At 39.9% G+C, this 21,473-nt stretch overlaps 1 protein-coding gene across 1 annotated transcript in view; it reads right to left on the bottom strand.

The window, feature by feature from the left end:
- Positions 1–11,296: 11,296 nt before the first annotated feature.
- The window catches only part of mmadhcb (metabolism of cobalamin associated Db), a 32,100-nt gene continuing 21,923 nt past the window's right edge, over positions 11,297–21,473 (bottom strand). The window contains exons 7-8 of the mRNA XM_070838168.1: positions 12,051–12,137; positions 11,297–11,695 (exon numbers count right to left, since the gene is read on the bottom strand). Of these exons, the coding sequence (XP_070694269.1) occupies positions 11,501–11,695; positions 12,051–12,137 (282 nt within the window). The 3' untranslated portion in view covers positions 11,297–11,500. The remainder of the gene's footprint in view (positions 11,696–12,050; positions 12,138–21,473) is intronic.

Raw genomic sequence — 21,473 nt, 5'->3', positions numbered from 1 at the left:
CACTTTATTCTGCTGTAGCCAATGACACGTCGACTTGGCCTTGTGTTTTGGATCGTTGTCATGTTGGAACGTCCAAGTACGTCCCATGTGCAGCTTCCGGGCTGATGAGTGCAAATTTTCCTCCAGTATTCTCTGATAACATGCTGCATTCATCTTGCCATCAATTTTGACCAAGTTTCCTGTGCCTTTGTAGCTCACACATCCCCAAAACATTAGTGATCCACCTCCGTGTTTCACAGTAGGAATGGTGTACCTTTCATCATAGGCCTTGTTGACTCCTCTCCAAATGTAACGTTTATGGTTGTGGCCAAAAAGTTCAATTTTGGTCTCATCACTCCAAATGACTTTGTTCCAGAAGTTTTGAGGCTTGTCTCTGTGCTGTTTGGCGTATTGTAAGCGGGATGCTTTGTGGCATTTGCGTAGTAATGGCTTTCTTCTGGTGACTCGACCATGCAGCCCATTTTTCTTCAAGTGCCTCCTTATTGTGCATCTTGAAACAGCCACACCACCTTTCTTCAGAGAGTCCTGTATTTCAGCTGAAGTTGTTTGTGGGGTTTTCTTTGCATCCCAAACAATTTTCCTGGCAGTTGTGGCTGAAATTTTTGTTGGTCTACCTGACCGTGGTTTGGTTTCAACAGAATCCCTAATTTTCCACTTCTTAATTAGAGTTTGAACACTGCTGATTGGCATTCTCAATGCCTTGGATATCTTTTTATATCCCTTTCCTGTTTTATACAGTTCAATTACCTTTTCCCGAAGATCCTTTGACAATTCTTTTGCTTTCCCCATGACTCAGAATGCAGAAACGTCAGTGCAGCACTGGATTAAAGATGCAAGGGTCTGTCAGCAGCCCAGAAACTCACTGACCTTTTATACACACATACTGATTACAAGCAAACAGATCACAGGTGAGGATGGTTACCTTTAGTAGCCAATCAAACCTGTTTGTGTCAACTTGTGTGCATGTTATCAGGCCAAAATCTCCAGGGTATGTAAACTTTTGATCAGGGTCATTTGGGTAGTTTCTGTTGTCATTATGATTTAAAAAGAGTAAACACAGTTGTTTGACAATAAATGGCTTCACCCAACCACTAACCATGAGTGAAAGAAAGGATTTTGTGTTATCATTCATATTCTCTGAAAAATGGCCAAGAAATCATAAATTCTGCCAGGGTATGTAAACTTATGAGCACAACTGTATCAGTCTTTTGTAAACCTCTGCACGTTATGGTCACTGAATGGAGGCATGTGGCAAAGCTGCAGCAAGACTGTCACTGCACTGTAAACAGTGTTGTGACTGCGCAAGTCAACGTGATCACTAGAATCAGTTTTCACACTTATTAAGAGACATGATTATCCTTGTAAATATACAATATTTGACTATTCTTTCTCTCTTCACTGTTGATCTATGTTCATTATACATGTAAACTACCATTATATGTGAGAGAAGTCATCATGACACTTCTATACATCCTTTGATATTGGTATCCCTGAAGATCTAAATAACTACAACACTAATTTATTGTCTGGAAATTCAGTTATGCCCAATCCATGTTTGCTGTGAATACTATATTCAGTATATCACATGAAAGTGCTAAATGTAATGACGCTGACTGACAAAAGTCAGGCGCCTGGAATGAAGCAAGAGACAGCACACAGACTGTCAGTAGCTTGTTGTTTCGGGTGAGCTGATTCAGTACTTTTGGTACTTTTTAGCTCTTATCACGGCTTTCTCTCCTCTCCTCCCGAGGACATCGCCCCTCCCGCTGCGGAGCTTGGTTCACGGGGACCGAAGATCAGATGGGCAGCAATCACATCAACGCCTGCTTTAATCCATTTCCAAGAATTTTTAGGTACCCCAGAATATAGAAATATACAAATACGCAATTTTAATTACAGGAAAAAATAACACATTTGACCTGCATGCAAAAACTGCATACTTTTTTGACCCAAATTGGATGGGATGAGCATCCAATGCACGTCTGTAAAAGGGAGACTCCTGAAACTTTAAAAATGGCATGCCTGTTTTCCCTTCGCCAAAAAATTTAGCACAATTTTGAAATGTTATTACTCCCCCTAGACAAGCTAGCATGATAAGGTTGATGGTACCGATGCGTTAATTCGCCTAGTTTCGTATGATATCTGTATCTTCAATCTACGCATCTGCTTGCTAGCTAACAACGCAGAACAACACATGTTCAGCCCTTCTGGTCGAGAAAGTAAAATTTTCATCATTTAAAACATAATTGTTGTAACCTTACCACCGCGGTGCGAGCCTCTGGCGTAGTCCATTAAAACTGAGTCGGGTGCCGACATCGTTAGAAGGACGTCAGCGTCTTCGTTTACCGATGACGTCTGCCTGAAACTTGAACTTTTGAAAAATAACAGATTTCTATGTACTATCTATACATTATGTTAGGCTACATGTTATGTATAATAAATGACAGGATAATTTGAACACTGTATCATGTTTTGATGAGTTACTTTCGCACAGGCCTTTAGATTCATTTTAAATACTTGACTCAGTGTGATTTGACGCGGGTATTTGAAAAAATATTTTAAAGCCATTGACGTTATCTTGAATATAGTGGATCATTTTTAATGTAGTATGTAGTGTTTATTTTATTTAAGCTATGAAGGAATGATTGTAAACAAAACCTCATTTAAAAAAGTGTCAACCAAACCAGTTGATAAAATAACCCCTAGATAATTGATTCAACCAACACTTGGCAGCAGCAGCTCCTAATCCAGACAGAGATAAAGATTCCATGATTGATGTATTTAAATCTTGGGAACTGATGAGTAAACAGTGGCCCAGAAACACTGTAAAAACAGAAAAGAAATAGAAGAAGCTTAATATGAGAATGAATATGAGAGAATGAGAAATATATGAATTTCCCCCGATGGGGAATCAATAAAGTCCATCTCAACATGGCAATGGAAACAGTTAAAACAGAACCAACATGAAAGGACATTAATCAAAAGAGTAATACTAAGTCCCCAGCCTTGTTGTATCCCTCTCTCAATACACTAACCCCCCTGAATATGAATCAGATGAAGAACTAATTGATTGGATGTTTCTGTTCTGATAAGACATTTTATTCAGACATTTTATCACCCTCACGACTATCTTCCCAGATGTTGATAATGTATCTTAGCAAATTCAAGCATGGAGGAAACGGTGTGCTTTTGAGTGGATAGAAAATTGCAAGTAAGGTTTTGATTCCATACATAGAGGACATAGTTCATAGTTCTGAGCAGATCAAATATGGTATGGAGTGATGGCATGTGAATTTAAGAAGACCTTTGCTGTGATAAAGAAAGGATAAGATGTAGAAGTGGATGACATGTCCAAAACTATACAGGTTGTGCTACCTTTAAAGTCAGTATTTTGAGATACAAGTTAGTTAAAAAAAGTACACGGCCCGTGATTTGAAACTGTGTGAGGATTTAGCTGTGATTTCATGTACCACAGTAGAAAATACACTCTGTAATGTTTCAGTTTTACAGTAAAGTAAAATAAACCAAAAAAGAAGTCAAAAGAAAAAAGAGGTAAAATCTAAGTACAATCTAAAAGTGGACTTCAGTAAAATGCAAGAAAAGTCAAGCCTCGTGTGTTTATTGGAGGACTTCTGACTGTTAACTGGCTGTCTAGCTTTGCATAAGAGAATGCGCTGCAAGGTCAGTACATGGGTGTAACTGGCATTTGTCACTATAGTTAGAGACCAGGACATTGGGCCAAAGACTGCCTGACAAGACAAATATCAAAACATGAGAGAAGCTCAACTGCAAACTTACCCCTCTCCTCCACCAGCAGCCACTCTTTCATCCACCATACACCCAGCAGCAGATGTCTGGACGCAATCAACAGCAAGAGGCAGCTGCTGAGCAAAGACCTGCTAATCTGCTATGGAGGCAATAGGGAGACCGACAGTGGGACATTGATAAAGGTCAATATTTCAAAATAATAATAAATACTCCTCAATTCCATAACCATCTGAGATACCACAATTAAGTTTGTGTCTCAGGAAAAACGGTCCCATTTCTAATTGATACAACAACACTTTCATGTATAAGACAAAAGGATTTGAAATTAGTAGACAATTCATCCAGTCTGTCTATAACAGTGATGTCCCACAAACAGAACCATTGTCTATTCCATTACACATTGAATTATATGACATTAAACTCCAAAATCCATGTTGTGAGTGCTACAACACTAATGTCTTTATTAGGACATGAGCTTACTGCAATTATTTTATGCTCACAAGATGGCCTTGAAATTCACATTCCTGTTCCATGTCAATTATTCTCTCGCAACATCAATGTAAAGAGTTTCCAGTGAAGAAGTTTACATTTGCCAGCCTCTTGTGTCAAAAATGAGCGTGTTTTGACGAAATGAGCCCAAAATGAACATTTGGTCTATTACCTATTCTAAGTGTTTCCAGTGAATAAGTTGTCATCTGCCAGCTTTTGGGAAGCCTTTCCACCCACTATGTCAAAAAGTACCTTCTTTTGATGAAAGAAGCCTAAAATTAACATTAAAAAAAGACTTGTTAGCAAGAGAAACATCATTTAAATTATGTAAATCATCATGTCCAGAGAGAGTCCCCAGTTTCAAGTTCCTTGGGACACACATCTCCACAGACCTCTCCTGGACTACACACACCTCCCCTGTCATCAGCAGGGCACAACAACGGCTCTATTTCCTGAGTAACCTTCTGGTGAACATTTGCTTGTGTACTGCATCACAGCATGGTATGGTAGCTGCACCAGGAAAGATCAGAATGGGTTGCAGAGGGTCATAAAGACGGCCCAATGCATCATAGGAACTCAACTCCCTGGCATTGAGGACATTTACTTGGCCTGATGTCTCAGCAGGACCATAAACATCACCCGTGACCCAACACACCCGACCCACCAGATCTTCACACCACCAGACATGAGATACAGGACAATTCGTGCACACACCACAAGAGTGAAAAACAGCTTCTGCCCCAAAGCTGATTGCCCCCTCGCCCCACTCAATTGACTCATTTGCAGCTACTGATAATTTGCACTGTCACATGTACGAATATAGTTTTCACTGTGTTCTATTCTGTGTTCTATTATATTGTATTTATTTTATACATTTTCTAATATTTGTTTATATCTGCATAGTCATATTTAAATCTCAGGGAATGTAATCTCAATTTCGTTGTATTGTTGCAGCAGTATAATGACAATACAGACTTTTTGATCTTTGAACTTTTGACCTTCTTACAATACAGACATTTGTATCAGACAGCATGTGAGAGCTCAGAATCAGCATTTGCTATGTACAGACAAACTAGTCAGAGAAACTGTCAGAGGACTCACAGATACAGATACATAGGCCATAGTAGGTATGGCCCTGCCTCATCTGCGCATCACTGCTGTATTGTGACCACACGGAGTTCACGTGGATAGAGCATGAGTGGCACAGCAAACAGGGAGGGATAGGGGAGGGAACTGAGGTTAAATGCTGTTCCCACCTATTCTCAATGTGCACAATGTAGAAATTAGCATTTAACAGATTGTCAGTGGAAATTTCACCTTAATTATAAAAAATCTGTCTATATTCTATTCATCTATATTCATACATATATGTAGGGTGGATGTGGCTGAGAGGTGGAGTGATACATTTGCATCTGTCAGCTTGTGAGGATAAATTTCACATAAAAAAGAAGTCTATATTCTCCATCCATCCATCCATTATCTTCTGCTTATCCGAGGTGGAAACAGGTCAAGCTTCAGACTCTGCCTCCTCCACAGAGGACGTGTTGGTTGGGTTCAGGAGTTCGTCAAAGTGTTCCGTCAAACCTCAGCAAACCCTCACTATAGGTTTGGGTGTACTGTGTCTGTCTGGCAGCCTCACCCGCCATCTGATCCAACTCACCACCAGGTGGTGATCAGTTGACAGCTCTGCACCTCTCTTCACCCGAGTGTCTGTTGTATCTTCTCTGATGCCAATGATGTGCAGTTGATGAAAGGAAACAATGAACACAACTATAATCATATGCCCTAAAGGCACATACCAGACACTACATATCAGACACCACATGTCCAACATACATACGGCCACAGATCTGATGACACGACCACAAAGTCGATCATAGATCTTTGGCCTAAGGTGGTCTGGTACCATGTATACTTATGAACCTCCCTATGCTCGAACATGGTGTTTGTTATGGCCAAACCATGCCTAGCACAGAAGTCCAATAACAAAGCTCCACTCTGGTTCAGATCAGGCAGCCCGTTCCAAAAATTATTGAATGCCTATTTGCTATCTAGAGACAACCTAGTCAGAAACTTTATTCAAAACATGTTATTTGTCATCCCCAACTTTTCTCAGTTATTGCAAGAAGAAGATGCAAGAAGTATGCATAGTCTTCATTGGTCATCAAAATGACACTTATAAAAATATAAAAATAAGAGGTAAAGATCAATGAAATGTAATCTATCTATCTATCTATCTATCTATCTATCTATCTATCTATCTATCTATCTATCTATCTATCTATCTTCAGATTCAGAATCTCCAAGACAGGATCACATCACACTTTGCAAGGGCATTGATTGATTAAGCTAGTGGAGGAAAACTTGCAATGAGAGATATTCTTGATGATGACCTGTATAAGCACTTCTTTGTGTTTATTGTAGCTATGGGCATTCTGTAATGTCCAAAACTCATGACAGATCACAGTGCTTATGCCCAGCTTCTAAAAGTCAGAAAAACTAGCTAGGGTCCTCTTGGGATGACGTCATGATGTACAATATATGCAGTCTTGATTATGCAAGGAAATATGGGAGGCAGGACAACTGCAGCACATTCCAGTTTGGAAAACTGACTTCATGGCATCAAATGGCTGGTGTGGGTTGGGAAGTACATACGTTTTTATTAGACTTCAATTCAATTCAGTTGTAACCCATAGAAGATAATCCACAATGAGTACCATGATCCACAAATTTCCCTTAAATTAACCCTTTTTCTTTCCACTGACATGTGTTTTTCTATTTATGTTGTGTAGAGATCAATTTGCAATTACGCATAATATGCATACGCACTTACTCAACACAAAGTAATTTTTTATACATTTGTACATGTGAAACATGCACATTTGTAGATTGTTTTCTGTCAGCAGTTAACGTGTTTGACGTCCCTCCGATTTGTTTGCAGATTTTTGTCCCATTTGTACTGCAGCAAATCTGTTGAATAAATCTACATATGTGAGGTGCAGTTACTAGCTGGAAGCAGCAGATGGGGACATTCATTTACATGAGCTGACAATACAGCCTGCTGTGGAAGAAAGCTAGTACACAAGTCTTGTTTTGATGACTTGATTTATCAAGTCATAGAAGTACTTTAGTCTGATTATACTGCGCTCATGACTTAGTTACTTTGGGATGTGTATGATGATATAGATGCATATGACCTAACACAGGCCAGAGTTTTTTTATTGTACTTTTTGTTCTTTGAACTGTTAGCTTTGTGTTGTATCCGAAGGTCTGCCATTTTACTTCCCAGTCTAGAATCCTTGTCACGTAAATGTTTTCAAACGACCAATTATTTGTGGGGATGTTCTATTTTTGTTCCTTATCCTTATCCATTGAAACCATTTCTCTCTCCTCCTATCTCAATGAACTAGTGTTGCGGGATGGAGACCCCCAGCATGGACCATAGACTGTGTTTGTCTTCTTTTTTCTTGGTTCAAAGTTTTTCAAAGTCTTCAAAAATCACATTATTCAAAAAGGCACCAGGAGACTTCAGAATTCAATGCAGTACAGATTTATTGTCGACAACAAAGCCAGAGACCTGAACAAGATCAAATCCTGAACAGCTCCAACACATAATACAAGGCCATTCTTTTTATAGCCCTAAATCTTGGCAGGATGATGACATTTGCCTGTCCCCTTATCTTGAGTCATTATAATACACCATTAAAGCATATTCTTCACAATCTACTCAGAGGTCCAGGCACAGTTTGCTTCTCAGAGTCACATCTCCTTTACACTGCCCTGGCATGCCCTCCTTGTTATTATTTTTTTTTAACCAGCAGCACACCCTGCTGACACCATTAGGTTCTAATTCCATCTCAAGTATTCACTCCAGTTCACACCATTAGATTCTGCTTTCTTCTTACTGCATTTTTTAAAAACAAAGTGTAAAATGATATATTTGGTTACCCTCATGTTCTAACACACTAATTTTGGTTGGTTACATATTCCACCACACCTGTTAGTTGATTAGAACACCTTATGTCAGCCTTAGTCATTGTGTTTCATATCTTAATCAATTCATATTAGGTTAACCAGAGTGTTAGGTTACGCATTCGAATCAACACATTATTAATCAATACATTATGTAATATTCACACAATGTGATATCTCAATATTTGATACCACACTAGTCTCAGCTTCTTGATTTTCCTGAACTTGGAATTGTCATGTTGTCATCTTCATTGCCTTGTGCACTAAAATTTGAATCTAGGGCAGCACACAACATGCTATCGTCATTTATCAGGATTGGCTTTTTTATGAACATGCCTACCTTAGTTAGGACTCCCTGCATGAACTGGATGTCAGCCACCACCATGGTGGACCTGGATTCACATTGGTGTCGGATTTCCTCCTTCATCTGTGTGCACTAGCATAGCAGTGCAGCTTTTGTTTAGCTGCCCTTCAACTTCATCATGACAAGACTGTTTGGTGGCACGTTAGTGAACTCCATTTTCAAAACTCTGAACTGAAATTAGTCAGTTTAACACAATTTAATAAACAAATAAGGCCTGCATGCCTGTGATAAAACTAACTGTAAACCTGTTAGTTTTGGCTTATTCTTTGGTTTATTATTATATCATTGCTTTCTTGTCAAGTGCATCTGTTCAATTTTTGACAAGAATTTCAAATTTAGATTTAGTCTTAGTTGCTTCCTGAAACTTGTAGTTGTCTTTAAGTCACAGTTTAGTCTTTGTGTATTGTTCCTCCTTCTTGTGGGGATTGTCTGTTACTACACTGAGAGACAGTGATATCTTACCACAAGGCCTGAGGAAGGATCGATAAAGTCTGCCCAGAATCCTTCTCTCTGCAGGGCGAAGCAGATCTCCTTCGCACCATCAACAAACTGAACAGCAAAACAGTTATTCTCAGTCAGTGACTTCAATGAATAGGAATATAGTTTTCACTTAGAATTTACTGTCCTCACCTACAAGTGTGTGACACGAGTACAATAAGATAGGTGATCGAAATATTAATCAAAAGTATTTTCTCCCAAAATTCCACAGACCTGGGATGGTTTAACCTTGTGAATGTATTGATTTTGATTTGCTTTAATGTTCATTGAGTTTGATTATTGTGATGTGTTGTAGTTAACTGTGCAGCCCTAAGATTAAGCTGAGTTTGCTCACACAGACACCAGGTCTTGCAGTTTTACAAATAGGCCTCAACCAAGAGAGAGAGTTAAGCTTACAGCTACAGCACATAGCTTTCCTTTGTCTGCCTCCCACCCACACACCAAGGAGTTTCGTGGCCATTTTGTAGGGGGTCACCATTTGGTTCTCCCACCTTTTGTAGTCTTCCATGCTACATTCCTTTGCATATTCACTTGTACACACCCCCCCTCAAACATGTACTCTCCCTATTGTTAGTTAGGGCAGCTGTGGCTCAGAGGTAGAGTGGGTCATCCATCAATCGGAAGGTCACTGGTTCGATCCCCGGCCCTATGAGTCTGCATGTCGAAGTGTCTTTAGGCAAGACACTGAACCTGTGAATGTGACAGAATAGTCTCTTCCAATTTAGATTCCTCCTGAATGAAGATGTAATGTAAAAGTGCTTTAAATCATGGAAAATAACATTTAATAATAATTTGGATCAAGTTTTACTGATGAGCTTGTGTGCTGATAGCTTAAATGCAGTTTGATCTCTTCTCTATGAATTAAGAATGAATTATCCCTTAAGGATAAATTATATAGACAGTGGATGTATGGATGGATTATTTATTTTCTCAATTCTTTTCGCTTGTGGTTGTGTGCTTTGAGATACTTTTTCCCCATGTCAAGTGCTAGACGTTTAAGTTTGAATTTGAACACTTGGCATGTCAAGCCTAATAACATTTGGGAATTTAATTACTAAATCTCATAATAAATTGTTAAAAATTAAGATATTTTCCGATGTCTGCAATTGCTAATTAGACAGTGGGTCATTAGAAGGATGTTGAAATCTTGCACTTCTTTATAAAACATCTTTACATGAGGTCTAATTTACATATCTAAGATGTAAGCCAGCAGTCGAATCTTGAACATTGATTATGCCCGAAGAGTTGACTCATGAGCTTGAGCTTGTGAAATAAGCTAATTTTCAGCAGATTTGAGACTGCTTGCCACAATCTTTCAGATATAAAATTTTGCACTGTTCACTCTAAGAATGGTAAATAATGTAAATACTTAATGTTAACATAGTTTTATGATCAACTTTTACTGCATAATTTTTCTCTGAATCGCAAATGTTCATTTCGAGCCTCTCTTGGTGAGATAAGTTTTTGACAGTTGATGTGAAACAAACAAGCAGTCAGATATAAATTTCAGAATTATATACTATGAGACTGGTAAAGGAAGGAGGCTCACATAGTTTAGATGAAGGTGTACTGGTGTGTCCCAATAGCACATGTGCATTGTGAGCTTCTCTCGCTGAAATTTCTTTTTGTGGTGGAAACGGTTGTGCCACAAGCTGTCACTTACAAATCCCTGCACTGCACTGAGAATGTTAAAGGATGAATTAAGTTTCAGTGACTTTTTTTGTGACATGCTCAGAATGGTAAATAATGAGGGTTAATGGATTGATATGTCCAAAACTTGTGTGACCCCCTGCAATTTCTTTTACTATTATTCATTATTTACTATCATTCAATCATATTAACTATGCCACAGGTAAATACTGTTGATATTATTTAACACTATATCGCTCCCTCCTACATTGATCCCTGCTCGACTATGTGACTTTATTCTCAGTCCAGGTTGCCATTACTCCACTAAATCTTCACATAGCAAATAGTTGTTTAAAGCCTTATTAAATTAGTGAATGTTGTATAGAGATCCTTTGAGGTGATAGGGTGTAGATACAAAATATTTTTAGTCTTCCCCTGCTTATACTGTATTAGTATTACATTGTCATGGCACAGTCACAGTGGCAGTATAATGTATGCTTCCATAAAAAAAAAACACACAACCCAGACAATTCAATCATCGTAGTGAGAAAGATGTGACAGTTTAGTCAAGACACATGTTATTGTGATAACAGCACTCATTGCAGTCTATGCGTTTGGAATCTATAAATATAAATCACTATCAGCAAATATTTAAACATACATGTTGCACAGACAACAGGTGACACAGTTTATGATGTCAAGTCAAGGATACTATCACTTAACATTCCATACATGTTTTTACAAAGTTTATTGGGCAACCCTGTGTCCCTGAGCTTTTGTTCAGCTGCCCTGCAACTTCATCATGACAAGACTGTTTGGTGGCGCGTTAGTGAAAACTGTCCCCACAAAAACATGTGTCCCCCACAGAGAGTGCCGGATTACTCTGCAGCAGCCCAGGTCTTCAATGTAAAAGCCCAGATGACGGTACCTGTCATCTGTCTCAAACAGTGTGTTGTTGGTGTAGGAGCCAAAGAACTGGGGAGGAACAAACAGATTTATCATAAAGGTATCTGATGACATCCATCTCCAGTAAAACAGCAATGGTTTTAAACACAACTTATGTTAAACATTTGTTATTATTACATTTTCAAGAGTCTGAAACCAGCTTGTGAGTAGCTTTGAAATTAGTCAGTTTAACACAATTAAATAAACAAATAAGTCCTGCATGCCTGTGATAAGAGACTTCAAAACTTTCAACCTGTCAGTTTTGGTTTAATATCATTTCATTGCTTTCTTGTCAAGTGCATCTGTTCAATTCTTGACAGGAATTTCAAAGTTAGATTTAGTCTTAGTTGCTTATTCCTTCTTATGGGGATTGTCTGTATCTTACCGCAAGGCCTGAGGATGGATCGATAAAGTCAGCCCAGAATCCTTCTCTCTGCAGGGCGAAGCATATCTCCTTTGCACCATCAACAAACTGAACAGCAAAACAGTTAGTCTCAGTCAGTGACTTCAATGAATAGGAATATTGCTTTCACTTGTAATTTACTGTCTTCAGCGACACGGTAAACCCAGATTTTGTTTGAACATAAACTGTTTAGTAGTGATTAATTATTCTTTCGTGTTTTGTATAAACAGTGTCTCATTACCAAACGAAATAAGTTGTTTGTAATACTTTTCAACATTGTGCAGTGCAATAATCATGATTAGCAAAGATAACTGAACATGTTATGTTTCTGTCAGAGGGGGTGGGTGGGGCTCTTTTCGAAACTCAATGTATCTGGAGTCCTGTGTTCAACCGCACTGTGAGGAGTGTGCCCGGACGTGTATTTGAAGACAGCTGGTGAGTGTTAAAATTGATATCTTACTGGATTGACCCATAAGACCAGTCCAGATAATGACTTCGCTAAACGCTAATGTCAACTATGTGTTAAGAAGAAGGTTATCTGTCGGTTCAGCTTTTAAAATACACCACACTTATGTTAACCACAAGCTAGCGGGCTAACGTGGCTAACATGTGTTCAGTATCAAACAGGTAATTCTTGCATTTATATCAATACTGTTAACGTAACAAACTTTTCAAAGTTTACTATTAGCAGGGCTACCATGGTAATATTCAGGTGTTAACATGGTGGTTCGGAATTCGTGGACTACATTACTTGTTCGCTGTTTTGTGTTATTTTTAGACCCTTTCATTTGCAGAAGTTTGTCAATCAGGTTAACTTTACTGCAGCTGAGCTCTTGAGCTAAAAGTTTCCTCACTTTCTGTTTCACAGGTTCTTGTGAAGATGCAGTGGAAGTGGAAGTATTGTGAGTTTGTATCAGAGGAAAGGGGTTACCTGTTAAAACAGTGGTTCTCAAATGTGGGTACGTGTATCCCTGGGGGTACTTGAAGGCACTCCAGGGGGTACATGAAACTTTTCAAAAATATTTTAAAAATAACATCAATTCAAAAATCCTTTATAGAATATATTTATTAGAATAGGATAGGATAGGATAGCACTTTATTAATCCCTTGGGAGGGTTCCCTCAGGAAATTGAGGATATTCAATACATATTTCAATAAAATATAAGTGTAAGTTCATAAACTGAATTTTACATCAAGTAGGCTATTCAATTTCATTACCCTCAACCCAGTCAACCCAAGACACGATGCGGAAAGCAACCACAAGATCAGACAAAGCCCTGGAGGCCTTTTAAGTGGTGTCTTTGCTCGTTGTTAAAGCAAAGAAACCATTCACTATAGCTGAAGTCATTGCTCCTTGCAGCCACTGTGGTGCTGGACAAAAACGCAGTGGAGAAATTAAAGACTGTGCCTTTGGCAAATGACTCCATTTGTCGCAGAGTCGCTAAAATGGGAACAGACATTGTCCAGCAAGTTGTGGGAAAACTTAGCGACTCTTTTTCCCTCCAGCTGGATGAATCCACAGATGTCAGTGGAAAGGCATCTGCACGGATGCAGAAAATTCATTCCCTCCAGCTGAATGAATTCACAGATGTTAGTGGAAATGCATCTGCACGGATGCAGCTGTATCAATGACGGGCAGCGCGAGAGGCTTCATATCGCGTGTTAAAAAAGAAAACCCCGACGTAAAGTGGACTCACTGTCATACACAGGGAGGCGTTGGCGTCCAAGAAAATTAGCCCTGTGTTACATGACGTGAATGACAGCATCAAAGTGATCAACTTCATAAAGTCAAGGCCACTTAATGTCACCTCTGTGAAAATATGGGAGCTGAACACACAACTACCGCTGCACACTGAAGTGCGCTGGCTTTGCCGAGGGAGAATACTCAACTGGCTGTTGGAATTAAGATCCGAGGTACACACCTCTCTGATTGAGCACAAAATCCCCCACGCCACCTTGTTCCAGGACACAGACTGGCTTACTAAGCTGTGCTATCTGGCAGATATAGTCAGCAAACTGAACAAACTGAAAATGTCCCTACAGGGCAAGGAAACCAGCATTTTAAACCTGTATGGCAAGGTGGGTGGTTTCCAGAAGAAAGCTGAGCTGTGGAAAAGGGCCTGTGCACAAGGAAATTTCACCTGCTTTCCTCAGGTGGATGATTTTCTCTCTAGTGAGGATGTGGACAGAGCTCTAGTCAAGTCGGTCATAGTGGGACATTTGACCAACTTGATTCAAGATTTTCATTCTTACTTTCCTGACATAGAGGAGAAATCTGCACAGTTGGATTGGGTGAGAAATCCATTTCTCTTGTCTGAAGCAAACAGAAGCAAGCTACCTGTCACTGATAAGGAAAAACTCTTGGAAGTGTCATCTGACCGTGGTGTCCAGATGAAGTTTACCATGTCCACACTCACACAGTTTTGGGTTTGTATGAAGCAGGAGCACCCTGACCTGGGGCAGAAAGCTTTGGAGCAGCCACTACCATTTGTATCACATATGTATGTGAGGCCTCCTTCTCTGCAATGGCTGTGATCAAAACAAAGCCAAGAAACAGACTGTGCCTGGAGAAGAGCTTGATCACAGCAGTTGCCTCCCTGCCACAAAGATTGACAAGTTTAGTTTTATTCAACTTTTTCTTTAACTTTTTGTATATACTTCACCATGTCGTGCCCTCGTCGTATCAAATATGACAGAGACACACTGGTGAACATTGGTCTACTTCCAATTTCATCCACTTTGACTCCCGACACGTCCTGGCCCAGCGAGATCCTGCGAGGGGCCCACAGCAGCAACGACAACAACAAAGGACGCGCCGGCTACACTCCGCATAAGAGGCCCCGGGGAAAGCGAGCGGGCATCAAGAACAGGCAGAGGCTCAGAGCATACAACGTTCCGTTGTCCAGTATCCTGCTCGCTAACGTCCAGTTTCTGGACAACAAGCTGGACAAACTCCGAGCCAGGATCAGGTACCAGAGGGACAGAAGGGACTGCAGCATTATCTGCCTCACAGAGACATGGCTGACCCCCATGATACCGGACCACGTCGTTCAACCAGCGGAGTTCTTCACAGTTCATCGTATGGACAGAACTGAGTCAGGAAAATCTAAAGGCAGGGGAGTCTGTCTCATGGTTAACACCAACTGGTGCAGAAATGTTGCTCACCAATCTCACCAAGTCCTGCTCTTCTACCTCCCCCAGGAATTCACCTCAGTTATATTCAGTGCCATCTACATTCCATCACAGGCGGACATGGATGCTGCATTAGCTGAGCTACATGAGACTATTTCCAGCTACCAGGCTAACCACCAGGAAGCAACCCTCATCATGGCCGGGGATTTTAACAGTGCCAACCTGAGGAAGGTGATGCCAGAACTTCGCCAGCACATCACCTTCCCCACCAGAGGAGATAGAACTTTGGACCACTGTTATTCTCCCTTCAAAGATGGCTATGCAGCAAAGACTCAACCTCCATTTGGGAGGTCAGACCACTCGTCTATTCTCCTTATGCCCAGATACAAACAACAGCTGAAGCGTGCGGCCCCGGCAGAGAGAGAAGTGATGCGCTGGTCTGACCAATCAGAGGCCGCTCTGCAGGACGCCTTGGAGAGGACGAACTGGGACTTGTTCCAGCGCAGCTCCGGTGGTGACGTCAACGTGTTTACGGAAGCGGTTGTGAGATTCATTGGGAAATTAGTGGAGGACACCGTCCCTAAAATAACTATCAGGGAATTTCCCAACCAGAAGCTCTGGGTGGACAAAGCCATCCGCAACGCTCTGAAGTCTGCTGCTTACAACACGGGACTCGCCACCGGGACCATGGAACCGATACAACATCCGCAGAGTTGTGAGGGAGGCCAAGCAGAGGTAAGGGAAGAAGTTGGAGTCACAGCTACAGCAGCGTGACAGCAGGGGACTGTGGCAGGGACTACAGACAATAATGCATTATAAAGCAGCACCGCAGAACTTAACGACTTTTATGCGCGCTTCGAGGCTCCCAGACGAGAAGTCGGCATACTGCCCGGCAGAGAGGAGCAGACGCGCACAGTGACGGAGCACGACATGAGGAGGATGTTTCGACACGTGAACACCAGGAAGGCAGCGGGACCAGACGGCATCAAAAACACACAGACCGTCGACTCACACGACAGCGATAGTCGGGAAGGCTCACGAGCTAACGCTAACTGCAGTCCACCAACTAACGCTAACGAAGAAGAAGAGGCAGACGTGGAGGTCAGTTTGAACAAGATACTGACAGAAATAAAAAGTTTCCGTCAAGACTACAGACAACAACTCGGAGAAATTAAGGAGGAGATTAGTAAGGCAAAGTTGAGACTTGACGAGGCGGAGGAACAGATTTTGAGTGCTGAGGAGAGGATGCAGTCGATGGAAGAAGTGATGGAGGAGCTAGTGAAACTCCAGTCTCACCAAGAGGCCAAACAATCTGACCAGGAGGGAAGATCCAGACGAAATAATATCAGGATCTATTCTATAGCGGAGGGGTCAGAGAATGAGTCCCCGTCGATGATACATTTTGTCGAAGAGCTGCTATTCAATTCAATTCAATTCAATTTTATTTGTATAGCCCAATATCACAACAGAGTGTCTCATAGTGCTTTACAAAGTTCACTGAAATAAACAAGTGTAGTCGATGAGGCCAATGGATCAGTCCGGTGGATCAGTTAAAACATAATCTATCCCTGGCGGACGATAAGGATCTCCAGATTGAACGGGCACATCGAGCGCTGGGTCCGCCACCACGAGAAGGGGCTCCCCCGAGATCCATTGTCGTTACATTTCAGAGTTATAGAATAAAAGAGGAGATCCTACGAACAGTGTGGCAGAAGAAGGGGTTTGTCTGGAAAAATGCGCAAGTAAATTTGGATAATGACTATGCACCGAGTGTGCTCAAGAAAAGACGAGAGTACGCGGAGGCCAAGAAAGTTCTGAAAGAAAATTGGATTCGCTTCCAGACGCCTTTCCCGGCCAGGCTTCGAGTTTTCTACCCAGACGGAACTCGTATTTACAACTCAGCCGAAGACGTGACGAGGGAGATGGCAGAGAAGGGTCTACAGGTTACCGTGCTTAAACCACCCGAGACACTTCTGGAGTAGATTAGGAGGCTGTCATGGTCGGTCATCGGCGGACCCAGAGTCGTAACCAAAGACGACCAACGTACAAGGACAAGCTCCAGAAGTTCAGCTGGGACCCATCACAGAAAGACTAGAATAAGCTGAGTAGACAATGACTACACTGGTACTATTTGGGGGAATATATGTCATACTTAGACATTCTAGGTAAATGTTTGACTGCTATCTTTCCTCAGGTGCGGCAGAAACTTGTTGTTGCCTAATCTTTTTGATTTATGGGGTGAGTTAGGTATCTTTTGTTTAAATTTGGATAATGGTTTTCATCTTTCTTGTATTTTAAATTTTTTAGTTATATAAAGCCGAAAGGATGGCAACAAATAAGTCGGGGGACTTACTTTTGGACTGTATTTGCACTAACATGGGCAAGACTTATGGTGCTACCATGGTGACTGAGGGCCCTTTCTTAAAAGAGAGGTCTCCCCTCGGGAAGGCTGCTGTACAACAGCTTGCACAGGGTTCCTTTATAAACTCCACCTTTGGAAGTTCCGATGAACATTTGTGGTCTTTGAATAAGGTTCTAAACTTAACTACTTATTGTGTTTGTTTGTTCGCTGCAGTTCAGAGCAGCATGGGAGCTGTCACACAAACTATCTAGAAATATCCAGATGCTCCACATCAAAAGTAATGGTGGATAATAATATAAAAATAATTTCCTATAATGTAAATGGTATCCTGAATCCAATTAAGAGAAGTAAAATATTTTCAAAATTGAGAAGAGAGCAGGTGCAAGTGGTATTCCTACAGGAAACACATTTAACAGAAGTTGAACATGTAAAACTGAGAAGAGGAGGATTTAAACACCTATTTTACACCTATTTAAGAGGATCTGCCATCCTTATATCAAACCAAGTCCAATACGAACATATTTCAGAGATTAAAGATAAGGAGGGTCGATATATAATGACCATAGGAAGGATTGAAGGGGTGATGGTAACATTATGTAATACATATGCCCCTCCAGGAAGTGACTGGCAATTTTTTAACAAAATATTTCATATTATACCAACAGAATCTCAGGGGGTGCTTATATGTGGAGGTGATATTAACATAAAATTGACAAATATGGGCTCATCTGGCCCCAGCTTATATCACAATAAACCCTTAATCAAGAAAATAAATTCTGTTATAAGAGAAATTGGTATTACTGATGTCTGGAGGGATCTAAACCCGACTAGTAGGGATTACACCTATTATTCTGCACCTCAATCCACCTACTCTTGAATTGATTACTTTTTCATGTTCAAAAAAGACCACTCTAGAATTAAGTCGTGTGATATAGGAACAACTGATATATCTGACCACTCACCAATAAAAATTATAATTAATTTAAATAGTAACCCAAAATCAACATTGTGGAAATTGAACTCAAACATATTAAATAATACCCAGGTAAAAGAAGAATTAGAAAAGGAGATAGAAATGTATTTTAAAGAGAATGATAATGGAGATGTCCCCCCTCCTATAGTGTGGGATGCATGCAAAGCAGTATTGAGAGGGAAAATAATTTTACACTCCTCATTACTTAAGAAGCGCAAACAAGAGAAGCTTAATAATTTAAATTGCCAACTGAAAGACTTACAAAAACAGCATAAAGATGGAGTGAAACCAAATAATGGAGTGGCGATTAAAAAACTGCAAAACGAGATAGATGAGATATACTCAGAGGAAGTTAAAAAGAAATTGGTATTTTTAAAACAGGGACACTATGGGGCAGGTAGCAAAGCAATTAAATTACTATACACTATATACTATATATACTGTATATACTATACCCTAACCCTATACAATATAAATTAAGGAAACAACAAGCAGACAGTACCATCACTAAAATAAGATGTTCCCTAACAAAGAAAATACAGTATAAACTAGAAGAGATCCAACATAGCTTTGAAGAATACTACAAGAACTTATACTCACAACCAAAACTAGATAACATAAATGAAATAGAAAACTTTCTTGAATCTTTGGATTTACCTATAGTAACACAGGAACAAAATAAAACCTTAGTGGCAGAAATAACTGATAATGAAGTGAAGGCCGCAATAAGTCCAGGTTCAGATGGTTTTTCGGCCGAATGGTATAAATGTTTTAAAGAACAGATAACTCTTTAAATTATGTCATATATGTAATTGGGTGCTTAAAAAGGGAGAGATCCCCCCTTCGTGGAGAGCAGCTATAACCTCAGTAATACCAAAAGAAGGTAAAGACAAATTAGACTGTAAACAATATCAGAATCAGAATTACTTTAATAATCCCCAGGGGGAAATTGCTTTTTGTTACACACAGCTCCAAAAGAATAAGAATAAGAATACACTTCAAACACAAAGTAAAATCTAAGTGTATATATATTAAAAAAAAGATGTATTAAAAATAATTTTAATTTTAATTTTTAATGTAGATTATAAAATATTTATGTCCATTTTAGCTAGAAAAATAGAGAAAATTTTGCCATCACTCATCCACCTGGACCAGACGGGTTTTATCCACCAGAGACAGACTCAAGACAGCTTAAGAAGGACATTGCATATCATGTGGAATATACATCAAAATAAGACACAAGCGATGCTTATGGGATTGGATGCAGAGAAAGCGTTCGATTCAGTTTGATGGACCTTCCTGTATAAGGTACTGGATAAGTTTGGCTTCCACAGAAACCTTATTCAGGTTCTTCAAGCTGTGTATAATACTCCTACAGCAAGAATTAAAATTAATGGTAGTCTTTCAAATTCCTTTATATTAGAACATTCATGCAGGCAGGGATGTCCTTGTTCACCACTTCTCTTTGCTCTTTTTATTGAGCCACTCAGTCAATTTATTAGACAAACTACAGAGATTACTGGAGTAAATATAGCAGGAGAGGAGCACAAATTATCATTATTTGCAGATGATGCATTATTTTTTTTGACCCAACCCTTAACGTCCCTACCAGCATTAATGTCATCTCTGGAAAAATCTGGTAAATTATCAGGCTACAGGCTAAATGTTCAAAAAACCCAGATTTTAACCCTCAATTTTGATCCACCAAAGCAGCTTAATAAATAAAATGGTCTGAGATGTGACACAAAGCTAATGAAGTACCTAGGAGTTAATCTCACTCAAGATCTTACACAATTATTTGAAGCCAACTATGTCCCTCTAAACTTGAAACTAAAATCAGACATTTCTAGATGGAACCTCCTACCCTTCCTTAATCTAACATCAAGGATTGACTCAATTAAAATGGTTATTCTTCCTCACCTGTTATACCTTTTCCAGACACTACCAATTGAAATAAATGATCAGCAATTCATGGAATGGGATAAATTGATTTCTCGTTATATTTGGATTGGTAAGAGACCAAGAATAAGATACAAAATGATGCAATTAGCAAAAGAAAATGGGGGTATGGCGTTGCCAATTTTAAGGGATTACTATTATGCAGCACAATTGAGACCACTGGTGTGTCTTTGTGATCCACAATTTAGGGCAAGGTGGAAGGAAATAGAGGAGGCAGAATCTATAGGACCCCCACTACAAGCCATTAAAGCAGATAGTGAATTGATAAATAAATTTCATGATAAAGACAACCCTTGAATAAAAGTAACTCTAAAAATATGGCAGAAGATAGTTAAAAACCATAACCTGAAGGGTGCAGAGAAGATATTGCAGTGGTGTGCATATGATGCTGATTTTAAGCCAAATAGGACAGACTCTAGATTCAAAATATGGAGGAGTACAGGGGTAACTGCATACTGTTGTTTTATACAAAAGGGAGTGGTAAAAAGTTTTGAAATGTGTAAGAGGGAATATGAATTGGAGAACAAAGACTTCTTCAGATATTTACAGATACGGCATTGGTTGAATGAGATCATGGCTGAGGGATCAGGAAAATTGGGCAGTGACATACTAAATGTTTTTGTGACAGCCTTTGTATCTGGGAGTGGACGTGGAATAATATCAATTAAAACGGCTATCTTTTCCTCGTTTATCGAGGTGGTGCCCCAATCGAGGTGGACTTTATTCAAAGTTCCATTCATCTTAATAATTATGAATTATCATTGATAATTATTAATTATTTCTGATAGCCAAATTGAACTGACTACTTGTTAAACCCCAACAACGCCATAAATCACCTGCTTCACACAGCCCTGGCCCACCTGGACACCAGGAGGGGAAACTATGTGAGAATGCTGTTTGTGGACTTCAGTTAAGCATTCAACACCATATTCCCCTCCAGACTGGTCACTAAGCTGCTGGACCTCGGACTCAACCCCTC

The sequence above is a fragment of the Pempheris klunzingeri genome, chromosome 10, assembly GCF_042242105.1.
Source record: "Pempheris klunzingeri isolate RE-2024b chromosome 10, fPemKlu1.hap1, whole genome shotgun sequence".
Classification (NCBI taxonomy): Eukaryota; Metazoa; Chordata; class Actinopteri; order Acropomatiformes; family Pempheridae; genus Pempheris; species Pempheris klunzingeri.
This window is presented reverse-complemented; position numbering and strand designations above follow the sequence as displayed.